The 26,663-nt window shown below is 38.1% G+C and overlaps 1 protein-coding gene across 3 annotated transcripts in view; it reads right to left on the bottom strand.

The window, feature by feature from the left end:
* Positions 1–26,663, bottom strand: part of LOC105492154 (inositol 1,4,5-trisphosphate receptor type 2) — a 493,933-nt gene that overhangs the window by 295,789 nt on the left and 171,481 nt on the right. For all 3 annotated transcript variants that reach the window (XM_071072009.1, XM_011759132.3, XM_071072008.1), the window contains 3 exons: positions 8,279–8,472; positions 4,485–4,614; positions 722–779 (listed from right to left, as the gene is read on the bottom strand). In XM_071072009.1, the coding sequence (XP_070928110.1) occupies positions 722–779; positions 4,485–4,614; positions 8,279–8,472 (382 nt within the window). The remainder of the gene's footprint in view (positions 1–721; positions 780–4,484; positions 4,615–8,278; positions 8,473–26,663) is intronic.

The following is a 26,663-nucleotide window of genomic DNA, read 5'->3' as shown; positions in this document are numbered from 1 at the left end:
GTGGTTTCAGGCATCCACTGGGGGTCTTGGAATGTATCCCTAGCAGATAAGGAAAGACTACTGTACAGATTGTTTTTAGGTTCTCATGTCAGGTCTGTAATAAAAATGAGCACCAGAAGCTTAATAATTTGTAGCTTAAATGTTTTAATTTTTCTTTTTGATCGCTATTAATTTCATTTCTGAAGAAGAAAGAAACAATATTAAAACAATAAATGGCAGGATTCCTGATGGCAAAGGAGGCTAGTCATGTCAAAGGTGTCTTGTTTTATTTAATCATGGGTATTTCCAACTGGCAAAAAATAGCTTTATTTCTCTCATATAAAGTTAATGATAATAACATTAAAGAAGTTACTTTCTTGCCTCAAATATCTAAGATTCAGGGAAGCAATGTTTTACAAGATGCGGTGATATTTATACCAGGGGAGTTAAAGGGCATTCTTGGGCTGTCATTATTTGAGGAAAGAAAAGCAAAGAATTCAGAGGAAAGTTCAATACACTGATCTCATCTCTCTTGTCCTTTTTTTTTTCACCTGACCTAAAGAAAAGCTATGCTTTCTCCTCTAGAGTAAATTAGCAGCTTCATTTCTGGCAGAAATTATGTTAGCAACAATAGAGGGTCTAAAAATAAATAGATATACAGTGAGCAATATCAAAGTATCAACAGAATTCTAAGTAAAGTCTTATTCACAAGTAAGATAAAGATATATAAATGTTACTATACCTTCCCGCAAACATAGTTTCTGCCTGAGCTGCAATTTCATCTATATCAGGAACAATAGCTGCAAAAATAAATGGTAAAATCTCTTCTTTATCCTATTTTAATTAGGAGCCATAATAGTCATATTAATACCAATTGATGTGAAAATATTTTTGTCTTAATTTCTTTATTCTCCCAAAAGTCAATTAACACTAATAATCTGATTTTAAAATGGGCAAAAGATCTGAATAGACATTTCTCAAAAGAAAACATACAGATGGCAAACAGGTTGATGAAAAGGTGCTCAACATCACTGATCATCAGAGAAATACAAATCAAAACTACAATGAGATATCATCTCACCCCAGTTAAAATGGCTTTTATCAAAAAACAGGCAATAATAAATGCTGGTGAGAATTTGGAGACAAGGGAACCCTCGTACACTGTTGGCGGGAAGGTAAATTAGTACAACTGCTATGGAGAACAGTTTGGTGGTTTCTCAAAAAAACCTAAAAATTGATCCAGTAATTCCACTGCTAGGCGTATATGCAAAAGAAAGGAAATTTGTATAACAAAGAGATATCTGCATTCCCATGTTTACTGAGGTGCTATTTACAATAGCTAAGATTTGGAATCAACCTAAGTGTCCATCAACAGACAAATGGATAAAGAAGTGTGGTAGACAGACACGATGAAGTGCTATTCAGCCATTAAAAAAAAAAAAAGAATGAGATCCTGTCATCTGCAACAACATGGATGGAACTGGCTAATTAAATGAAATTAGCCAGGTACAGAAAGACAAACTTCTCATATTCTCACTCATTTGTGGGAGCTAAAAATTAAAACAACTGAACTCATGGAGATAGAGAGTAGAATAATAGTTACTAGAGGCTGGGAAAGGTACTGGGGTGGGTGAAGTGGGGATGGTTAACGGTTATAACAATATAGTATGATAGAATGAATAAGATCTAGTATACAGAGTAACTATAGTCAATAATAATTTGTTGTACATTTTTAATAACTGAAAGACTATAATTAGATTATTTGTAACACAAAAGATGAATGCTTGAGGTGATGATAAATGCTTGAGGTGATGACAAATGAGGTAACCTCATTTATCCTGATATGATTATTACCCATTGTATACCTGTATCAAAATACTCCATATACCCCACAAATATATATATCAACTATATACCCACAAAAATTAAAAATTAAAAAAATTTAAGTCAATTGACAGTTTGAAAAAAATCACAATATAGTTCCACTAAGACATCAATGTAATTTTTTAATGTAAACTATGTTTTAAACTAATGTATTGCTGTAATCAAAAATATGTTTAAAAGATCAGAAAGCACCAGTTACAAAGGTGCCTCTTATCTGGAGAAGTGTGTGTGTGTATATAGATCATATATACACATATATGCACATACTTACATATAATTTAAATGAGTGATAACATGGGAGGATAATTAAAGAATCAAAATATACATACAATGAGCCTTGTTATTATATGGTTATTTCCAAACACCATGGTCTTTTTACCTAAGCTTACTAGTACTAAAATTCCATCCCTTTTTCTTGTGGGAAAGGGCATTTTTTTTTCTATGTGAACCAATCATGATTCCTTACTGTCCCACACCACTAACATTTTGAAGATATCCTTCCTAAGATACCATGGGGTTTTTCATTTGTTTGTTTGTTTGTTTGTTATTGAAACAGGGTCTCGCTCTGTTGCCCAGGCTGGGGTCCGGTGGCACAACTTCAACTCACGGCAGCCTTGACCTTCCAGGCTCAAGCAATCCTCCTGCCTCAGCCTCCTGAGGAGCTGGGACCAAAGACATGTGCCTCCAGTACTGGCTAATTTTTTTGTATTTTTTTGTAGAGATGGGGTTTCGCCATGTTGCCCAGTCTGGTCTCAAACTCCTGGGCTCAACCAATCCACCCCCCTCAGCCTCCCAAAGTGTTGGGATTACAGGTGTGAGCCACCATGTAATACCTAGCCAAGGTAACATGTTTAAATAATAAAATACACCATTTATTTGTCATCTCCAAAGCATAAAAAGAAACACAGTAAGATATAAAAATAGAAAAACAATTCTCCCTGAAAGGTATCCCTTACTGGTACAAAAAAAGGAAAGAGATCAAGTAAATTAGAGAGAAAGGGTTTTCTGGGGTGCCCCTAGACTTTCCCTCTGGTACTTTACTAACACTTAAAGCTCATGTTTCCAGAAGCCTGGCCTCTGGGAGTCAATAATTTTTATGCTACTGTCAATGCAACCGCCAGCAAGACTTTCTGGTTCTGCCATATCATTCCTGGAAATAGCCCTTTGGGGTTCTATACTTCTGAGAAGCAGAAAAACAACACCATTGCAAACGTGCCAGAAGAGAAGTCTTGCTTAGGCATGTTCAAGTCCTTCTGCAGAGGTGGGCTGCCTTTTGATGGGACTAATGATTCAGACAGCAGGACAGTTGGTCTAGTATCCATTTTAACTACATGCTTGTAATCACTAAATCATTCCTAACTGATTGATGGACGAAGAAAAGGGGAGAGTTCCTAATGTCACATTGGTGGCAGTTAGAAGGAAGTTTCACATCTGTGTACAAATCCTATTCTCAGGAAAAGAATTCCATTAGCTGGCTAAATCTTCAATAAGACATACTTTTCAGCCTACAATGACTTGGCCTGACCTGTCCAAAAAAAATGGTAATTTAATATTTCTTAGTTTTTCTAAAGTCCTTTCAATAGTCACAAAATTTTTACAATCATATTTGTGCTCTTTTGTTGTTATGCTCCAATGCTCAGAGATAAATTAGCTGCATTTTTACACTTTTTAAACATGAAAATTGAAATATAGTTCCAGCTTATAACCATACAAAGTAAATTTAAAAAAAAAAATCCACACACACAAAATGATACCAACAACCACATTCAGGTCTTTGGGGAATGCCATGTCTTTATTCTTGGATCCGGCAATGGCTTCTCTTCAAAACACCTATCCTGATAACTACATTTCACACTGCTCTTTGATCCTGGCAGAAAAACTTCTCTTGGATTTTCACCAAAACATCATGATGCTGGAAAGATTTGGACTCTGGAGCTGGAGAGACCTCAGAGAGAATCCTTGTGCCACTACCTTCAGGACCTTTGGCAAGTAACTTAACCTTTCTGACCTTGGTTTTCTCCTCTGTATAATGACACAGTGAACAGTGCATCTATCTTATAGAGTCCTGAAGATTACAAGGAAAAGGCATTCATAGGAGTTAGCAACAAACAACAGCAAACACCTTCCACACCATTCTCAGAGGGTTATTTCATCATCTGTCTCAGTTCTTTGATGTCATTAGTGGAGATTATATCTACATTTTTGTCGCGTAAAAATATGATGAAGCTGGAAACCATCATTCTCAGCAAACTAACACAGGAACAGAAAACACTACATGTTCTCATTCATAAGTGGGAGTTGAACAATGAGAACACATGGACACAGGGAGGGGAACATCACACACCAGGGCCTGTCAGGGAGTAGGAGGCAAGGGGAGGGATAGCATTAGGAGAAATACCAAATGTACATGACAGGTTGATGGATGCAGCAAACCAACATGACACGTCTATACCTATGTAATGAACCTGCACGTTCTGCACGTGTATCCCAGAACTTGAATTATAATAAAAAAATAAAAAATAAAAGCACAAAAAATATAATCATGTTTTAAAATATGATAGGTACTTTCAAGTTCTCAGAAGAACAAAATACAAAGAGTAAATATTGTCACAAAGAGATACCTGATGGTAGTAAAGTATCTGGAGATCCACTGGCAGATGTCTCCGCATTGTCATTGTCCTCTCCAAACTCCTTCTTATATATTGACAGCATATATGAGATCCTATAATCTAGTCTGACACTCAGGATAAACTATAAGAAAGATTAAGAACAACATAAATTTCTTTCATTAGCATAGTATTTAAAAATGCAATTCACGACACACCAATACCAGTGGAAGTATCAACCTTTCGAAGGAACTAGTTAGAAGATTTTAACACCAGTTGCCACATGCTTGTCAGCCTTCAGACTAAGTAAGGGAACTCATTTCCACTAGCTAATGTCAGTAAAATCCCTAAGCCATTTTTGGAAAGAACATTTGACTCCCTATGATTGCTCTCTGAATATTCCAGCTAGAGGCACCATGGGGGTCTGGATGAAGAGGTAATGATGATGTCATTTCACTGAACACTTTGCAGAGTGCCATTGTCTCTGGGAGGAGACTGTTGAAGGTGTGACCCTCATTTCTTACACAGTAGGGCAAGAATTCAGCTACAACAGTATGACTGTGACTATACCATGATCAGTCCTAAAGCCAGGTTCTAAAAGAACAGTTGAAGTACCAGCATCTATACACCACAGATTTTCCTCACTGGTATTTGCATTTTCTTGGGTTTGGGTTGCTGTCATTGTTCTCATTCATGGATGCATGGATAGAAACTAAGTACCTAGCAAGGCTCCAGACTGTGCTAGGTACCACAAGGAATGCAAACAGGTGAAGCCTACTGCCCTCAAAAAGCCAATAGTCGAGTTGGGGAAAAAAATATAGCACTGTTAGCATAATTAGGAAACTATTGAGAGCTACATCATGTGGTCTAAATACAACAGAAATCAAAGAAGAAAAAGCTGGGATGTGCTGCAGATCAAAGGAGGGGTTTTTACATAGGTACCATCTGTCCCTGTCTGCCTGAGATAGGCCCTATTTGACCTTTTGTTTCAGCATAATTATTAACGGTGCCCCTACATTCTCAAAAGTGTCACATTTTTGTGGTCACCCAAGTTTTAGGAAGATTGGCATTACAAGGCATCATTTAACTTTATCTCTATCCAAACCACCTGTGTCCCATCCCTCCCTCCTCCTACGCCCCTTCTCTCATCCTCTTTCCCATTCTAACAGCACTGGAGTGCCTGCACTTCCACTCTTGGCTCCACACAGGTGCTCACAGTGTCCACTTTACTTTGAATATTCTCCTCCACTTCATAATAATTACATGTTAAGATATCCTCTGTCAGGGCACAGTGGCTCATTCCTGTAATCCCAGCTCTTTGGGAGGCTGAGATGGGGGATCGCTTGACCCCAGGAGTTCAAGACCAGCCTGGGCAACGTGGCAAAGCCCCATCTCTACAAAAATACAACAAATTAGCCAGGCATGGTGGTGCACGCCTGTAATCCCAGCTACCATGGATGCTGAGGTGGAAGAACATTTGAACCCATGAGGTCAAGGCTACAGTGAGCCAAGACTGTGCCACTACATTCCTGCCTGGGTGACACAGGAAGATCCTGTCTCAAAAAAAAAAAAAAATTCTCCAAGGTCCAGTTTAAATTCTTTTTTAATGCAGCTTTCACTGGTTCCCCAGTCATAACCTGAATCAATCTCCCTCCTTTCCTCCCTCCCTCCCTCCCTCTGTCCTGTGTCTGTCTCAGTTTCTCTCTCTCTCTCTCTCTCTTCACCACCCCACCTTGGCTAGACTTTTATGCTTTTTATGGAAACTTCCTCCATGTCAGCTGTACTCAGCTGGTTAATTCACCAGACATGTGTTAAACAAGGTACTGAGGAAGGCACCAAGGGCATGAAAAGGTGCCAAGGATCTCAATCGTGCCTTTCAAGAACTTACGGTCTAGAGGGGAAAGCAAACACCAGAGACTCCTAGTAACGTGTGGTGAGGGCTGCAACACATATTGGTTGAACTGATTCTTGGTAGCAAAGGGATGTGCAGAGCAGGAGATAACTCATGGGAAAAAAGGACTGAGAAAGGGTATGGGATTTGGCAGCCATGAGCAGAAGGCAGGGGGCAGAGCTGGACTGCAGGTGCTTCACAGGGAAGGGTGTTTAAAATCCTATTTTAAAAAGTAAAGGATAAATCATAAACAAATGAAACACCAACTTTCAGTTGATGATGTTTACATGCAGCATTGTATTCCATAAACATAATCAAAATTAAAACTTTCATTCTCTAATATGCCTACTCAGGAAAAACAAGTGGAAAGTAGAAAGAAAGGAGGAAAGTGAAGGATAAAAACAAAGGCAGAGAAAGAGAGTTAAGAAAGGGCCAGGAAGAGAAAGAGAGAGAATGAGAGAGAAATGAAAAGAGAGGGACAGAGAGAGATCTACAAAGTGATGGGGGACAAAAAAAAAAAGAAGACCCAGGGGAAGAGAGGAGGTGGCACAAGGCACAGGACCTTGAAGTCCTTGTAGCACCAAGGAGTGGGGCTACAAAGAAATTCTCGAAGAGCCATTCCAAGAAAGACATTCAGAAACAGTATTCAGGCATACGGGCATGGTGAAGCCAGCGCAGCCACAGGGACAGAAAATCAGAGTGAACAGCGGTTCAAGGAGACGCTGCAGAAATGAATCAGCCCCAGCCAAGCCGTAGAAGCTCCATCTCATCATTTTTTAGCTGCTGGAGATTGTTTTTCTAATGCTTCTTTTCTGTAAATGTGGGCTAAAATGAGGTCACATATTTTAGAGTTTGTCCCATGAGTCGGATGACGGTAAGCTGGGGCTCAATAGGTCCACGGGTCAGGTGATCGCTACCTTTCTCAGTTTAAGAACAGGAAAACTTTAAACGATTTTTCAGGGTCATGAACACAGCATTGGGAGGCCTGCCAATATTTCTCAGGATTCGGCCTTTGAAATTCCTAGAGGAACTGTGAAACCTTTTATGATTATAAATCTAATTACTTTAAATGAACAACGTACAGACCCTTCCAGGACTACTAACCCACTTCTGGTAGCTCGGTCTATATTAAATTATGATAAAAGACACAGTAAACTGTACCCAGATTCCTAATAGGTACTTGGAAACGTCAAACTCCATTCTCCAAATCTGGAATAAATGCTATAATTAAGGTATCAAAAAAGTTATTTTCAAACTTACAAACTGCTAAGAATTCATAGCTATAGTAATGGGAAGTCTATTCACTAAACCAATGGGCATGGAATAATAATTTATCTCCTTTAAATTCTTAAAATTAGGCATTACACTAGGTTAATTTTTTCTAGTTATTCCTTGTCCTTCAGAAACAAAAACAGAGATTGTCACATATAAAATACCAAAACCAATGATTAACAATTTTTGTTAATAAGAAACAAAATTTTATTTGTGTTTCTTGCTAAAACAATAAATCTGGATATACAGAATCATATGTTCAATTCAGTTACAAATAGGAAAAGAGCTGGAAATGAATCAATAACTTTGTTTGCTCTGAAATCCTTCTCAAATGAAGGTAAAGTTCAATCAAGGTCAATATTAACTTTTTTTTTAATACACATGAAAGCAGTTTATCAACCTCAAAGCACCCCACAATTGTTAGATATTATCATTAGTATATTTAATGGGAAGGGACAAATGTGATTCATATGTTAAATAGTGTCTGTGATATTTCTTACCAGGTTTGTCATTAACTTAAAAAAAATAAAATTATATCGATTGCATTTCAGAATATTTACACAGTGATTTGGAACAAAAAGGGTAAGAAGTTAAACCAATAAGCAAAATCACATCTTTGTCACCTAGCTTCTGTTAGGCAACACACCTGCAAAATCTCAATGATCTTCAGCTTGGTGTCCATCACAGTCACATCCTCATGCTCGGCGGGGCTCCCTTGCTTGCTCGGGTGGATGCTGGGTGGCACATCTGGCACGCTCATGGGGAAGATGGAGCCTCTACTGAGTACCATCTGGGTCATCATCTCTCCCACCCCATGAATGGTTCTCATCACATTGTTTCCTGACATGAGAAAATGCCGTAAGTCAACACACACAACCCCTGGAGAACATGTAACTATAAAATTCAGCTGGTCACAAACACACTGAAAAGCAGCCAGGAAAAGGATTCAGGATAAGACAGAATAGCATCAGCATCGTTTGGGCTCTTTATTTACAGATAAAATTAAGATACTGCAGATATGTTTCAAAATAACAACTTTTCAAAATGGAAGTTTTCCTTTCTCAGAAAATGCTTTCAAATCATGTACCAAAGGTGAGCTGGTTGCTCTAGCATCCAAATCAGGTTCTTCTGTAATACAGTATGTCCTACTAACTGTCATACCAATAGGCCCTTGCTTTTAAAATAACGCAAAAGAAGATTACTAATTGCCAAGATAAAGTTAGTTGCAAGTGGGGATACAAAGATTGCATAAAAACACTTACATGTTGAATTCTAGCATCATAATCCAATCCTCAAACTAATGATTTTTTAGCTTTCCTTTCACAACACTTATAAAAAGAGCTTGTGAGGGGGATTGTTACCTTTATTTTAAGAAGAAACAGTCTCATCTGGGGAAGACATATACATTAGCCAATACACTTCCCATTCCTTCATCCAATTTGAATAGAAAACCATTACTCAAAATCCACAGAAAGCAATAATGTTTGAGGTGATTATGGAAACAAGCTAGTGACAAACATGATCATTTTCAATGAGGGATCATGCTCTTTCCGTCTCTTCCTGAATTTGGCTTCTCCTTTATTTATTTGCTGATAAAATGTCATCATTCGTATCATACACACGTTCCTTACACTGACCACAAATAGCTGTATCCAAGGATCCTCCTTGACACTATGACAATTTACGTTCTCCAGCCTGACTGCTGCTTCTCACTTCTAAGGTCCTACAAGAAGCAATAAGGATGCAAAAGAATGGCTGTCTCCATTCCTTTCCCAACAGTGGCCTTTGCTTCGTGGGTGTTCATGGAGCTCTGCCTTAAGCTAAGGCCTAAGAATCTGGCTAAGAATTTTCCTTTCCCTCAGTGTCTCAGGGCGTAAACCAAGAGAAGGGGAAATGGAAATAAGATTGGATGAGATTTTTATTAAAAAAAGAAGAAGAAAAGCTGTCAGCTCTAAGAGAAGAATGTAAACCATGGTAATACCTACAGGATCGACAGGCAAACAAATAAAAAGAAAATATATAAAAGATGACAAGAGAATCTGAATGGTCCAGACCACAATTACCATTAAGCCACTGGTAACAACTATTATCTGTACATTGCTGAAAGGTAAAATGCCTTTGAAAATTCATTATCTTATCTAGATATGGAATCAATTTAAGTGTAAGAGGGTAATGCTTCAATAATACATCTTAGAGTGCACAAAGAAGTTAAATTTTTCCTAAAGTGGCATATTCCAGGCAGAAGTTTTCATTTTGAAGGTCTGAGACCTTTTATTACACTGCTAGTTGCATAAGCCAAAAAACACGATAAAATGTATATATAAGGGTAACTTCCAAGTTAGGACAAAATTGAGGCAACAGGATTTGAGTCAGCCCCTCTTTTCTATCAGAATAGCCTTGAGGCAGAATGCTTCATTGTCTGTGGTTCTTAAACAATCACAGCAATTGAGTATTTCCACATCCCTCCCCCTGCTCATTACACGGACTGCAGGGAGGCACATCTGGTTGTTGGCAATGGTTTTGAGCCATCGATGTCTAACCACTACCTTTATCCGAGACTTGATTCGAGTACGTATACGTGTTTGCCTCCAAGAGATGCTTTCTCACCACTAATACAGAACAGGCTCCTTTGTTATTCTTACCCCTGACTCACACATAAATCCTTGGCACCCACAGTGTCTGCATCTTATTTAGATTTGAATGGAAAATAATCATTTAATCCAAATGATTACTACACAGAAAGTTAGCCCAGACAATTCTTTCCCCCAGATATAGATCCTGTCACCAAGGAATTAAAATCCAGAGGCCAGATCCATAGTAATTTGTAACACATGTCGTCAATGAAATGGGAGGGTTCACTCAGTCATACCACATTCTCAGATGCCTGTGGCACATGGTCGCCACAAACCTCACTTGACATTTCCATGTACAGCCAGCTCAGAGGCCTCAAATTAAAAATGCTGTATTTTCTGGATTTGCTTGGTGATGATGAGAAGTGCTAAGATTGTGAACTATTACAGCTTGAAAAACATGAAGTCAGACACTACATAAATCACAGCCATGCAAAGCTTCTAGTATCCATTCCTCCACAGAAAAACTTCTAATTCTAAACTGTTGAGATAAATCAGAGGTGATTAATCCTCAACATTGCAAAACAAGAAATTGTACTACTTCTCAACCATAATTAGTTAATATTGACTAGAAAGTATTCAATGAAAAAGCCTACTATAATATAAATTCTCTGAACAACCTAATGCTTACAAATTCAGCTTTTCTGTGTCTTTTACACAAACCCAGCAGCCAGAATTGGCACTTGTGTACAAAGTGTATTGAGATAATTTGAAAATATGGAAGTCATCTTTGCTTAGTACAAAGTAAGAAGAAAGGAAACACTGGGCACGGTGGCTCATGCCTGTAATCCCAGCACTTTGGGAGGCCAAGACAGGTGGATCACTTGAGGCCAGGAGATGGAGACCAGCGTGACCAACATGGTAAAACCCCGTCTCTGTTAAAAATACAAAAATTAGCCGGGCATGGTGGTGAGTGCCGGTAATTTCAGTTACTCAGGAGGCTGAGGCAGGAGTATTGCTTGAAGCTGGGAAGCAGAGGTTCCAGTGAGCTGAGATTGCACCACCGCACTCCAGCCCAGGCAACAGAGCAAGACTTCATCTCAATAAAAATAAAAATAAAAATAAAAATAAAAATAAAAATAAAAAAAGGAAGGGGCTGCTTAGAAAGAATGACTGGTCAACTTTTCAGGTTCTTTCATTATATGATTACATAGATATTTTTACTAACCTTAATTCCCTCAAGAAAAAAAATCTAAAAGACAGGTATAGCAAATGCATACTGCGAGTGGTAACTGGGAATGCTTGGGGAATATGTTGCTTTGTTCTTTGATTGTTCCAGTGAGCCAAGTTTCTATCGCCCATTTCAGGAAAGTAAAAAGCAATAAGGAATTAACCAACCTAACACGACAGCTGTGCTGACCATAATTTAATTTTGCCCTATTCAGAAATAATTTTATTGTGGTGATCACACTATTGGTTTCAACAAGCACTAGCAGTTACATGAATTTATAGCAGGTGTAAGAGATTTAACAGAATATTGATTGAAATTTACTTAAGTCTGTTGGTATTTACTTTATTTAAAGTTATATTTATTCTTTCTTTTTATTAGAAATGCTTTTCTCTTATGAACATATAAGAAAATGGTAATTTGAATTTTCTTGTTGTTTAGATATCAGACATTTCTGAAACATTCTCAGCATTTATAAGAGAAAACAGACACATTTGATTCAGAGTTTTGTGAATAATTGTTCACAGCCATTTAATTGTTCTGTGACTACTAAAATCAGCTCAATGTTCTATGATAATAGAGGCCAAAAATGGATAATCCAAAAACTATTATTTTCCCTGAAACATATTTTTATAGTTGGATTTGAATAAATCCATCAGCTGTTATAATAACTCATCTGAAACCGAATGATGTTCCACCATAAAGACATGACTCTGGAAGTCTTCCTATTTCCCATCCCAGCTTAGCAGCTCCTTTTAAACCTGCCCTTGCTGGAAAATGTCTTTACTTTCTAGAACTAGAGCAGTTTTCTATTTCAAACATTCTCTGGAGCAGTGCTTCCTCCCAGTGGTTAAGGGTCTGGGTTATAAAAAGACTTTTCTGTATGCAAAGAAAAAAAAAATATTAGCATAAGATCAAAGCCTTAATTAAGCTACTAACCACAGAGCAGTAGGTAAAATGGTAGCAACCCAGGTTAAGGAGAAGATCAAGATTAAACAGCCGGAGAAAGCAATTTTATCTAACCAGCCCTCCCAATTCCAAGTAAGATCACGGTATTTGGAAAGCTGGATAGCTAGATAGTTCTACATAGTACATACATGCATGGCTTTTATTCCATGTGCCGAACCTACAGGGAACTTCCTATACCTTTGCCTTGCGTTCATGTGTCCAGACGGTCACACAACTTGCTCCCTCACTCCTTTCTGATTTGTGGTGCAATGTCACCTCCTTAGGTAGACCTCTTCTGGTCACCCTCTCTGAAGAGCTTCCATCACTCTTAATCCATGCATGTAAATTTCGATCAGGGCATTAACACTCTCTCACATCATATCATATATTTGTCTAGGTGTTTACTGTAGTCCTCCTCTCCAACAACATAAAAGAACACAAGTTCCATGAAGACGGGGAGTCTACCTTTTTCCAACATCCAGAATAGTGTCAGATGCCCAACTCTCATTTAATAAATGTTTGTCAAATTAACGCATGAATAACAAAGATTGGATAATAAAATGAACTATTAAAAATGAGAATGACTTATTTTAATAAGGTTTATATAAAAAGTTGGATCTCATTAAATTAAAGGTACTTCATCTTTCATCAAGTTGAGTTTTTGCTTACTTTCCTTTATACTTCTCTCTTTCTTCAAAAAGCATACATAATTTCATATTACTTAAAAATGTATTAAAAGGAAGAAATTAATAAAATGGATACCAATGAGATAAGGGAAAATAATGAAAGCTGTCTTTATCAAGGGCTTATCATATTGTATGTACCTTGTTAGTCCACAGGCCACATACACCTCATTGGAGCCTCACAGCATGGTGGGGGTTGGGAGGCGAATCCCAGTTTACAAAGCCAGGAAGTGGCAGAGTCTCAAGTACAGGTCAACTGATCTCAACATGAATCATGTTTTCCCACACCACGTTGGTTCACTAACAGACTTTACAAAATTCTAAAAATTTTATACTAGAACTCAGAAAGCCCTAATGCAATTACAGAAAGAAAAGATTCCAATTAAAACTGTGTTCTGAAAATGTAGAATTTCTATTAACCATATAATAAATTTGCTCACATTATTCTCAAGTGATTTTACCCAACCAGCTTTTATTACATATGATGTGCCACATACTACTAGTGGTATTTTTCTTATATGATACAACTTAATTTTAGGGGCAGCCCTTGTTCGGAAAGTATTCATAAAGTACCTAATGTTCATCTGGCAGGGACATCTCAGGTGGGAAGGCAGAAGAAAAGCAGAAGAATTTACAATATGGTCAGGAAAACATCAAATGTGTCCATAAAAAAATTAAGAACACGTACAAGACAGATATGATGGTAATAGTACAGTATGGACAGCCTACGAAATTGCTTAGGATTTTTTTTTTAACTGGGAAATTATCTTAAGAGCGAGGGCAGTGAAGGACAGCTTCACAGAGGATACACAATTTTTAACGAGGTTTTGAATGAAGTGAAAGATTTAGATTACAGAAGTGTGATCTTTGTCAAATCATGTCATCATCCTATGTTCAAAATCTTAATCCTATAAAATAGTTTGGGCCTTCTTGTAAGAATAAAATTATATAATATGTGCAAAAAAAGCCATGAACAATAAAAAGTACCATGTAATTGTAAGGTATTACTTTCAAAATGAAAAGTAGAGGACATCTGCATGCTTTCACTACACCTCTGAAAAACAGCTCTTCTCCATTTAATTATGTTCCATTATAGTGGTCACTGCCTTACTAATGAATATGTGGTTCCATCATATAATTATAGTTCATAATGTCTTATAATACAGCATGACTGAAACGCAATATTGACACTAAATGTGGATGTCCCTCAGAAGAGTGTTTAATAAAGAACACTTAATGGAAGAAGCAGATAATATGATACCCAATTTTCTTCATTCTAAATAAAACACCACTGAATACAGTGTATTAATAGACTGCTTACAGATTCCAAGTTTCCAAGGGCTTAGAAATAGAACACAATAAAAACCAGCCAAAAGCATGTAACCAAAGTGTAGTAATGTTATTATCCCTCTTTTATTGAATATCAAGTAGACTACTTAGAAGAAAACTGTTTTACATCCCACACACTAAAGAAGTGTTATTCAAAGGATGAATTGAAAAAGCAATTCACATAAAATAGTGGCTGTGTTCTACATCTTATTTTGGATTTCATCACTGTCAAATATTAACAAAGTCATCTTAATATTCCAAATCTCAATATTTCAATTTGCAGAACTGATCTTCAATGGTTAATAGTTGGTAATGGCAGTAATAAATGAATGTGCATGCTGTTTTTATAAGTGAGATGTAATTTACTTACAGTGAAATCCACAGGTCATAAATGAAAGGTTTGAGTAGTTCTCATAAAGGCATATACCATATGAACCACACGCAAACCAGTTACTGAAAATTTCCATCACCCTAGAAAGCTCTCTTCTGCCCTTTCACAGTCACTTCCCCCAAAATTTCTCCCCAGCCGCACCATCAAAGGCAACCATGCTCTTGATTTCTCACACCACAGACGCATGTATTGGCTAATGTAGAGCTTCATAGGTATGATTTTGGTTAAGTGATTATGCCAAAGAAAACTGGGTAACTGATCAATGTTAAAGCACAGAAGGGCCTTTAGTTCTTTGCTGCTTTGTTCTTGCCTTGACTAGATCAGTAGTTTTGTCACTGACTTGGGTAAAGTCAGAGATAGCATGTTTCTCAAAGGCAAAGATTACATCAAACAAGAGAGGATGGCTAATACAGTGAATGACTCTATTAAATTCCAAAACTACATAAATAGGTTGAAAATAACAGGTTAAATCCAACACGGTAAATTCAAAATATAAAAGGTCCTATATGCTTAGGGCCAAATAAAACCAACTGAAGTTCATGATGTGGAAAATGTGACATAAAAGAAAACAAATTAGAATTGTAGTTGAGTTCAAGTTTAGTAGGAATCAATACTATGTCATTGTTAACAAAACACTCATTTTCACCTAGGCTACATTATAAAAGGGTTCCGAATGAAGGCGAACATAGCTGTCTTTGCCTCTGTGCCAGTCGAATCAGTGATAAATTAGATTGAGTCATAACAGGAACTGCTAAAGGAATTGCACAGGACTACACAGAAACGTGGGGGAATACAGGTGATGTGCTAGCCATTTTCAAGCACAGAAAAACCTGACATGTGGAAGGGATGTTGGATTTCTGTGCAGTTCAACAAACAGAGGTAGGGCTACTTTCTGGAAGTGAGAGGGAATTGTACATATAGGATAACCAAATGAAAAAGACCTAATAATTAGAGCTATTAAAAATAAGAAAGGCCTACTCTTTGCAGAAGTAAAATCTTAGTCACTCCAGGTGTTCAAGGAGATCCTATGTGACCATTTGTAATGGGTGCTGCATGAAGATATGAAGCTCATATATTGTATAGATAATTTATATGGTTCCTTTCTATGCCAGCATTCTATAAATTTGTGTTGGGTTCCAACAATAAGCACCAGAGATTGTGAGAACTGGGAAGCCTACGCAATTGTATTAATCCTGAAAGACACCAGATGCTAAGGCTCAAGCAATATTTGTAACTATAGAAAAATAACTGGAGTAGAGACCTTAGAACAACGTGACCCTCTTCAGTCATTCTCATTATTTGTAAGGTCATTCTTAGGGATTGATCCCGCCCTATTAACTCACTTAGCTAATGTGAGTAGAAAAACAATCAGGAAACCACCATGGCACATGTTTACCTGTGTAACAAACCAGTACATCCTAAACATGTATCCCAGAACTTCAAAAAAATTACATTTAATTAAAAAATCATATGCTTAGATGTCACAATCTAGTAATACCGTTTTGATTCAAACATATTTGTATAAAGCAGGTAATTTACATATATTAAATTCGTTTCACTCAATAAATATTTTTGAAAACCAATTAGGTATAGAGTAATACATTAGGCAGGGTATAGGTGTCCCATAGAACCAGAAATAGAATCTATTTTGATAGTTTTCCCCCCAGTATGATACTCTCAGTTAATACATCTGAATCTCTGTTATTGAATAATCTGTGTAGTAACTCTAAGAGTCATAAAGTCTTCTGTAAGTCTATTGGAAGAAAAGCTTATGACAAATAATCATAAAATTAAGGAAAGAAAGATACAAGTATATATTTGAAATATTAGGGTCTCTAAATATTTTTGTGCTTCAAATGCATAAATGCTTCATAAGGCATGTCACACACATTCATCCTAACGATAGTGAGATATGAAAGTATATATGAGATACTCATATGAGTAGTTCGCAGAAAGGTGTCTAAGGAGATACAATTGCTTAGTATTACTGGGGAAACAGCAGGAGACAGAGCTAGAGATGTCTAACTCAGATTATGAAGACCCTTGGGCACCAATTTAAAGAGCTGAGTTATTATTCTCTGGAGATGATGAGAGCTAAATAAAGAAGTAGAGTATGTGATTTAGAAAGATCCTTACGTTGGAATGTGGAGAAAGAGCCAAAACACAGAGTCAGAGAGAACAATCAGAAATTTATTTCAGGAAAGGAAGAGGAATATCTAGCTTCAAAAGATTGTGAGCTGGTAAAACTTTTAAGACTTGCGATTGAAACTTTTCTGAGACAAGCCAAACAACCATTGACAAAGGAGTGATTCTTTGTTTAAAAAAAAAAAAATCTTCTTTAATATGGCCTGAAAAATAACTTCCAGCCAAACCAAAACTCTTTCATAGATATGTACTCTGTTGTGCTGAACTTTCTTGGGAAACTTGGAAAAAGCAGAAAAGAGTCCCTGCACGTGAGGAAGTCATCCTGTGTATAAAGAAAGCAATAAAATAATTATAGAAAGAACATCAACTGTAAAGCTGTAGGTTTTTTTTAAAGAAGAGAGAAAAAGAAAAAGAAACCTGAATTCAAAATTTCCAGCAAGCTACATACAAGCTGTATGATCATAGGCAAAGTATACAACCTGTCTAAAAGCTTATTTCCTGGACACAATCAGGACCATAATATCCGACACGCTGGACTGTGATAAGGATTAACAATAAAAATATGCAAAAGACCTAGAGGTATGCTAGGTGTTCTATATAAATAATAGATACATTTACAGAGTAATCCCTTGCCTGATGTGCAGCCTGGCATCCATTACATAGTTATTCTCCCCCTATTTTACTATGTGCATTTGATTTTTAAAAGGAACATGATCTAGTGTAGACCATGTGTTTGACACCCTCTTGACACAGAGAGAAGCTGGGAGGTGGAATGAGGAGAGTCCTTTTAGACACCATTGATAACTAAAAGAAAATCCGATAGTTATACAGATACTTTTTCTAAAACGTATAAAAGCTTAGAAGGAAAAAAAAAAAACAAGCAAACAAACAGAAAAGTAAAAGACATTATACATTAAGCCAGAAAGGACTTGGAGGCACAGCCAGCATAGCACAAAGCTGGTGAGAGAACCAGACTCAGGACATTAGAACAAACGGCACAGAACATTAGAACGGCACAGAAATCTTTCTCAGCTCCTGAGGAACAGCATCCTGCAAAAGGCTTGCTGCCTAGAGCAGGTTTCCGATGCCAGAGATTCCGGGACACCTGGAAATAGGAAGCTTCTAGCCATTGTTTTCATGTCTAAAATTTTGTTACATGTTTAAATGTTTTAATTTATTTTTATTTTTCTCCCTAATCTCTATTTCCTATGACATCTGCTATGGCTTGAATGTGTCCCCCAAAGGTCATGTGTTGGAAACTGGATCCCCAGTGTCGTAAGGTTGGGAGGTGGGACCCCTTTAAGGGGTGTTTAGGCCATGAGAGCACCACCCTTATTAATGGATTAATGGCATTATCCCAGGAGTGGGTTTTTGTAAAAGAATAAGTTCAGTGCCATCTTGCTCTCTCATACTCTTGCTTTCTCTTTGCCCTCCCACTAAGAGACGACACAGCAAGAAGATTTTTCCAGACGCTGGTCTCCTCAACCCTTGGCTTCCCAGCCTCCAGAACTGTGAGCAATAAATTTCTGTTCCTTATACATTACCCAGTCTCAGGAATTCTGCAAAAGATGTTACTCATTAATCCAGAAAGGACTTAGAGGTGCACCCAGCAGAGCACCAAGCTGATAAGAGAACCAGACTCAGAACATGACAATGGCATAGAAATGTTCCTCAATGTCTGAAAAACAGGATTCCACAAAAGGCCTGCTGTGCAAAATGGATCAAGATCAGATCTTAGTCTTGACCCAAAATGTTTCCAATCAGGGCATTTTCTAGGAAGATAACTGTGGTGGAGGCTGTGATGGTCCTGCCCAGATTCCCTTTCAGAAGTGAAGGACTACTCCCCAAGCTGCTGGAGTGCTACTCAGAAGACAGCCCTCAACTGCCCGCCTCTGTGTTTGTGTCCCCCCAAAATTCGTACATTGAGATACTCTCTCCCAAGGTGACGGTGTTAGAAGTAGAACCTTTGGGAGGTGATTAGGTCATGGAGGAGGAGTCTTCATGAATGGGATCAGGGCTCTTTTAAAAGATGCCCAAGAGAGATTCCCCTTGCCCCTTGTCCCTTTCCCCAAGTCAGGACACAGTAAGAAGGTGTCATCTTTGATCCAAAAAGCAGACCCCCACTGGACACCAGATCTGCAGGCACCATAATCCTGGACTTCCCAGCCTCCAGAACTATGAGAAATAAATGTTTGTTGTTTAGAAGCTGCCTAGTTTGTGGTATTTTTGTTGTTGTTGTTGTTATAGCAGTCCAAATAGTCTAAGACAGAAAACTGTCTTACCAAGAAGTGGGATACTGCTATAACAAACATCTAAGATGTAGAAGTGCTTTGAAACTGGGTAGTGAGTAGAGGCTGGAAGAGTTTTGAGGTGCATCCTAGAAAAAGCCAACATTGCAATAAACAGATCATTAAGGATGATTCTGTGAAGTCTCAGAGGAGAGGAAGAGAGCTACAGAGAAAGCCTGTAGCTCTAACACGCTTCAAATTCTCTAAGAGTATTCTTAAAGACTTCATAGAAGGTCACAAACAGAACACTGGTAGAAATATGGATGGTAAAGGTCATGTGGAGGAGGTCTCAGATGGAAATGAGGAATGTCTTATTGGAAACTACAGAAGAGGCCATCATTGTATAAAATAGCAATAAACTTGGCTGAATTGTATTCATGCCCTAATGATTTATGGAAGGTAGAACTTGCCAGAGATGAAATTGAATATTTGGGTGAAAAATATGTAAGCAAAGTGTTAACAGAACGTCTGGTTCCTCTTGACTGGTTACAGTAAAATATGAGAAAAGAGAAATGGCTTAAAGATGGAATTGCTAATTAAAAAGGAAACGGAACTTCAATTTTTGGAAAATCCTCAGCCTATCCATATTGAAAAAAACGAGAAAGTCTGTTTGGAAGTGTGGCCAAGTGACCATTTGATAAAGAGTTTACTATGGATCAGGCATCTTAAGGGAAGCCAGATGCTATCTATCATGGCAATGGGGAGATGAGTTAGCCACCTAAAAAGAAGTCAGGACCTACTGTCTGAAACAATGGAAGAATGACCCCAGCAGATTTAGGAGATCACCAGGGATGCCCCTCCCATCACAGGAACAGAATATAAGGAGCTACGGGCCAAAAAGATTTCAAAGGAGGGGCTGCCACCTCACATCATGGGCTTCACTTCCCCATGCCCTGCGACTGGGCTCCTGGGCTGCTCCAGGGATGGCTCCAGGGGGCCCCATTACAGCATGCATGGTATCCAGCAAAGCTGTGGGGGAGTTGAGTGGGGAGGAGTTGCTGCTTCCACCCAAATTTCAAAGGATCCCCTGATGAGCTGTGGGGCCCAGGCAATAGAAAGCACCATCTATCAACCAGGAAGCAGGCTCTCACCAGACACTGAATCTGCTGGCACCATCATATTAGCCTGTCCTCACACTGCTAATAAAGACACACCCGATACTTGGTAATTTATAAAGCAAAGAAGTTTAATTGACTCACAGTGCCACATGGCTGGGGAGGCCTCACAATCATGGCTAAAGGCAAATGAGGGGCAAAGTAATATCTTACACAGCAGCAGGCAAAGAGCATGTGCAAGGGAACTCCCCTTTATAAAACCATCAGATCTCGTGAGACTTATTCACTATCACAAGAATAGCAGGGGAAGAACCTGACCCCATGATTCAATTCCCTCCCACTGGGCCCCTCCCATGACATATGGGAATTATGGGAGCTACAATTCAAGATGAGATTTGGGTGAGGACACAGCCAAACCATATCAACCATGATCTTGCACTTCCCAGCCTCCTGAACTGTGAGAAATAATTGCTTGTTGTTTATAAGCCACCCAGTCTATGGTATTTTTGTTACAGTAGCCCAGGCAGACTAAGACAACTAGTCTGAAGACAGGTACTTCAGGCAAGGTCACTCACCCATTCCAGAGCAGCCTATGGGGACAAAAAGGCTCAGCCCCCTCACCCTAATGGAGACAGCCCTGAAGGACATCCCAACTTCAACCTCCCAGAAGCCTTCACTAAACTGCATCACAAGCCAACTTCTCCCCTTCCCAATCCTGCTTTCCTTCCCATTCTGCTGGTGTTGATCCTAAGAGCTCTCCCTAATAAGTCTTCTTCATGCTAATCCTGTCCCAGAATCTGCTTCCTGAGGTACACAACTGGCAATTTGTAATTCTAGAGTTGCTGAGAATTGTGGTCATTGCTGCTGTTATTTAAAAATCAGTGCAAGAATTTCAAGATGTTATGAGAAGAACATGCTCATCTGATACAATACATACAGACACAAAGGGACAAGAAGGAAACCTACCACTGTGGATGGGATTATACCCATGTTCCTGCCTTTTCTTGATTTAAGTGTATGATTTGGATGGCAAAGCTTCCCTTGATTTAAGTGTATGATTTGGAAGGCAAGAAGGTGTAGGGAGAAGGGAACCGCATATGTAAGATGGGTGAGTGTGGTGAACATGGTACAAAATGGAGATAAGATAGTTCTTTCAGAAGCAAAGGGACCTCACTGAAAGCACAGCATGCACAGGGGGAGGACAGACAGAATCGGGCCATCTCAAGAAGAATAAGCTTGAATGCCCAGAGGCAGCATGGTGCTGGGAAGAGCTAAGTCCAGACATCTGAGTTTTTCAAGTGATGAACGGTAATTGGTGTGCCTTCCCTTTGCATGTAAACTTTGCTAACACTTCTTAGCACTGTGAACTCTACGGCAAACTTAACTCCTTTGCAGAGACCTGAAAAGAGTTCAGTCTGGTGAAAAATTCAAGAGATGAACACTGAGAAAAGTCTTTAATAGGACACTAGCTTGTACCTGAGGCATGTGTTCTTTGGTTTTGATCCTTATATTAAACCCTTTTCTGTTCTTTCTGATCCCCCATCTCCACATATACACTTCCTCATGGTCTCACCTCACACTCAGTTAAGTCTTTTTTTTTTTCTCCCTTTCTTTCTTTCTTTCCTTCCTTTTTTTTCTTTTGTAAGATACTCTGAGTATATTCAGTGAACTAGGGCTTCCAGTTTCAAGACATTCAAGCTGGTGTCTTACAAAGAACAATCATAGCTATTAATCAGAAGATAAGCTTCACAGATATTTGCTAAAAAGGTTGTTTTACAACACACATAAAAAAAGAATGCCATTCAATGAATGAAGGAAGATTACATACTAATCTTCAAAGAATCAGTTTTGAACTAAAAGAGATTGCAAAGATCATATTTAGACTAACCTCGTAGTTTTATAAAAGAAGAAGAAATTATTTCCTGACAGATTTTTTTGTCTGCAAATATTTTCTTCCTTTCTCACCCATAAAGCAATATTTTAAAATGTTTCTGCCCTACCCCTCTCATCTCAATTTCCCTTCTCCTTTTTAACAGTAACCATGCTGCCACAAAAAGCATTTCAAGGTAGATAATGTGCAGTCCCTATAAAGGTAAACAGACAAACAAAAACTTAAATTGAAGAAGTAAGTGGTGCTTTGCCAGGAGATGGAAAGTTGACATCCTCTTACTTTGTTCCCCAAATCTCCTAGGGCAAGCGGTACTCCCGGACATAGACATATTCAAAGCGCATCTCATTACCCTGCCTCCTATCTCTGCCCTACCCTGGGTTGGGTCCACAGGTCTGTACGTCACTTGGGACAGCAAAATTATTTTAGGGAAGGAGGATAATTACAGGCTGTTGAGGTTGCCTGTATCTTATTCCCTAAGGCCAAAGGCACTTCATTTTCGACCCTGAAACCTCAAAAAAAAAAAATCCTACAAGTAAATGGAATTCTCCTTTAATTTTTTTTTAGTGACTCCCCATTTTCTACATCATAACATATATACCAACGAAAGAGATTATCTGGTTACTGACTGGGAACAGGCCCACATTTCAGTGCTTAGCTATGGAAACTCCCAAGAATTTGAAATTGTTGTGAAAAAGCAAAATGAGAGAAGCTATGAAGAAACTATTTAGCTCTTGGTTGGTCTTTTGGTAATTTTCCATGATCTACTGCCTTTTCAAATTATGGTGAGTTCAAGGATGGGAAGGAAGGCAATAGTGAAAAGACATTGTAGTAGTGTCCTAGACACACTAATTATGCCCAAAGTTCACTGAATGATGTAGACTTTATTGTTCCATGGTGGAGATTCAAAGTTGAACCCCAGTCCCATTCAAACAGCAAACACAGATCGGTAGAAGGATATTAACAGGATAAATAAATAAAAAACCAGACCCAAACCATTTCCAGACTGTGTCAACTTCTCTATTCTAACCACACACACATTTACATGGAGATGATACTCGAATGATTCAGAGTTATACACATATCATGCTGTTCCACAGAAGATGCATAAGTGGGATTCACATATGCCCTCAACTATTTAAGTGACTCTCCAGTAGAACAAAATATACCCATGCTGTTGTAAAAGAAAAAAGGGCTCTTAATTATTAGTAGAAATAGAAAGCTTTGGATTGTCCATCCTTCAGCAAGTATAAAAAGATGTATACTTTTAAAAGTGAAATGTTTGCAAAGAATATGGAAAATATCCAGTTCATCAGCTTGTATGTGCATTTGCTTTTAACTTCTATAAGCGACAAAGAAGAACACAGCTTGCCATAATCCTTCTACTCAAAAGATCAATTACACTGAATGGTGCCTGTGCATTTAAAATCACTGAGAGCAAATCATAAGTATTAGGCAAAGCAAATTCACTCAACAACACAGCCTCCTGGGAGCAGGTACATTGGTTTGAAAACAATATTTCTTAAGTAAATGTATAGCCAATGAAAGTATTGGATTGATGGTTCTGAAGTTCTGAATCTTCTATTTCACTACAGTGACGGCCAGTGAAGGCCAGTGCCAGCTCCCTGTGTCTCCATATGAACAAGCCTCAATCATTTTCTGAACGGACCACCTTTAGGTATGAAGATGAAAAGCTGCTTCTGAACCTAGCAATTTCTGCCGAGTGTGCCAACTATAAGCCATTGTGACAGGGAGCAGCCACCGCCTGGAAGCTAGACACAGACCCCCAACCAGATCTGGGATGAGGACAACTTACAGTGACGCCGAAGTGGGCTGCTGTGTGACCGAGGATGCAGAAGAAGAAAATTTCTGTAATTGCCACTTTCCAAGCCAGCCATCTCTACAACCTCAAACACTCATCACTGGCATCTAAAGCTACAGGATTTCCCAAAAAAAACAAATGGATGCTGTGCGTGCCCATCCCATTTAAGCCTGGCGCCACTGAGGCTGGCACAAAATGGAACTCCAGGAACTGTAAAGCCTTTTCCTTCTAGATATGCCTCCTCTTCCGCTCCCCTGCGTCTGACCTGCCAAACACATTTTTCTGCATGTCCAACCCCAACTGTGCTGGAGAAAAGTTAGTAAGTGGGAACTAAGAGGGATAAAAAAAGATGTAGTTCTAGTGCATAAAATTTTCCAGACATGATATGAGCATACAGAACTGTATCATTTACTTAAAGGAACTGGTCTATCTAGCAACAATGTTTATAAAACCACTTTTTTTTTTTATTGTACTTTGCAAATGACTTCCCATTGAAGATAAAGTTTCTTTAAAAGAGAAAAAATATTTATAGTATGAGAGGAGTCCATATGAAAAAAAAGAAGAAGAAAATACAATCCAAAGCATTTAGATATCGAAGAGCCAAGATGATGATACAGAGTATTGTAATGTGGTAACACTGCTATGACTCCTAGCAGTTGATCTTTAAAATAATAGTTCTTTTTTTTCCTCTAGGTACTTTCCACAATCTGGGATTTCCTCTCTGGCATCGACCTTTGTCTCACCCTGCACCACAGGAATTTTTCCCATGCTTGACAATCCTGTCTCCATATTTGGAGATCCCAGAAAAGTGTTTCTTCTTGCTTCTTCTGTTAAGAATTTATACAGTCTATTAGAACTTTTGTTAGGAATTTATAGTCTAATAGAGAACCTAACTATAATATTAATAACACATCTCCTAGTAGAGTTGTAAGATCATTCTTGAGGTTTGAATTGTCATCTTGCATAACATAAATCCTTTTCCTACCAAGTTAATTACTTAAGTTCTTAACTTTTTTGTTTTAGAAAACTTTCAAATTTATAGGAAGAGTTGCAAGAATAGTACAAAGAACTCCCACATAGACTCTGCCCAGATTGATTAGATTCACAAATGCTGCCACATTTGCATCTCTCTGTCTCCACACACTCACACACACACACACACACACACACACGCACATGCACGCACACACACATCTTTCCTGCTCTATTTGAAAGTTAGTTCCAGACATCATGACCTTTCAACTTTCAATTCTTCAGCACGTATTCGCTAAAAACAAGTATATTAGCTTAGCTAAGCATAGTGCAATTACAAAAGTCAGGGAATTTAACTGACATAATCAATATTCAAATATAACCTGCAATCCATATTCCTATAATTCATTTTCAAATTTTATCACTTGTGCCAATAATATCTTCTATAGATAATATTTCTCCTAATTCAGGATCCAGTGCTGAATTGCATATTGAATTTTAGTTGTCATGTCTCTTTAATCTCCTCTAATCTGAAACAGTTTCTCAGTCTTCAACATTTTTGCCCACATAGATATTCTCTATTCTCCATTCAGCAGCCAACATGATCAGATCACATCAGTCCCTTCTCAAATCCCTCCAGAGATTGCCCATCAAACTTAAAACAAAATTCTACCCTCCCTCACTCCATCAGTCTCCATATCATTGACCTACTTTATTTTTCTTCACAGCATTATCAGATGTTACAAGATAGATAGATGGATGGATAGATAGATAGATAGATAGATAGATAGATAGATAGATAGATAGATAGATCGATCGATCATCTGGCTGTTTCTCTTAATAGGAGAAAGGAAAAATTTTGCCTATTTATTTATTAATTGTCTTCCCTGTGACTAACAACTTTGGTTATCTTGTTCATTACTTATTACCAGTGACTAGAACTGTGTCTGGCATATTGTAATTCTTCAATAGATTCTTGTTAAATAAAATAATAAATTATTATCAGATTGCTGAAAGAAATAATCAAGGTATCTAGAAGTCAATGGAATTCACTAAAAATATGAGAATTATAAAAATTAAATTTATGTGTCTTTGAGGGCAGATATAAACAGGACGGTGGAGAATGCAAACAAGTTACAACTTTTCCAAGAAAAAAAATACTTTCCTTAGGCAAAACTATAGAGAGAGAAAAAAATCAGCAGTTGCCAGGGGGCGGTGAGGAGGTGGGAGAGGGGTTGAATATGCAGAGCACAGAGAATTTTTAGGGCAGTGAAAAGATGCTGTATGATACTATAATGTTAGATACGTGTCATTATATATTTGTCCAAATACATAGAATGTGCAACACCAACAGTGAACCCCAATGTCAAGGACGAACTTGACATAATGACGTCAATGTTGGTTTATCAATTGTAACAAATGTACCCCTGTGGTGGAGGATGTTGATATGGGGAGGCTATGCATGTTGGGGGGCAGGTGATAAATAAAAAAATCTCTGTATCTTCCTCTTAATTTTGCCATGAACCTAAAACTGCTCTAAAAAAAAGTAAGTCTTTAATAAAATACTCTTCATGGTGAAACACTGAAGGCAGACTGTAAGCACTGAGATCAAAAGTCAGGATCAACTTCGAGCTTTTTAAGAATAATTTAGTTTAGACTGAAGACTGTAAAAGCATAACAAGAAGCTTTAATACAGACATTTCAAGTGTTAT

This window comes from Macaca nemestrina, chromosome 10, assembly GCF_043159975.1.
Source record: "Macaca nemestrina isolate mMacNem1 chromosome 10, mMacNem.hap1, whole genome shotgun sequence".
Classification (NCBI taxonomy): Eukaryota; Metazoa; Chordata; class Mammalia; order Primates; family Cercopithecidae; genus Macaca; species Macaca nemestrina.
This window is presented reverse-complemented; position numbering and strand designations above follow the sequence as displayed.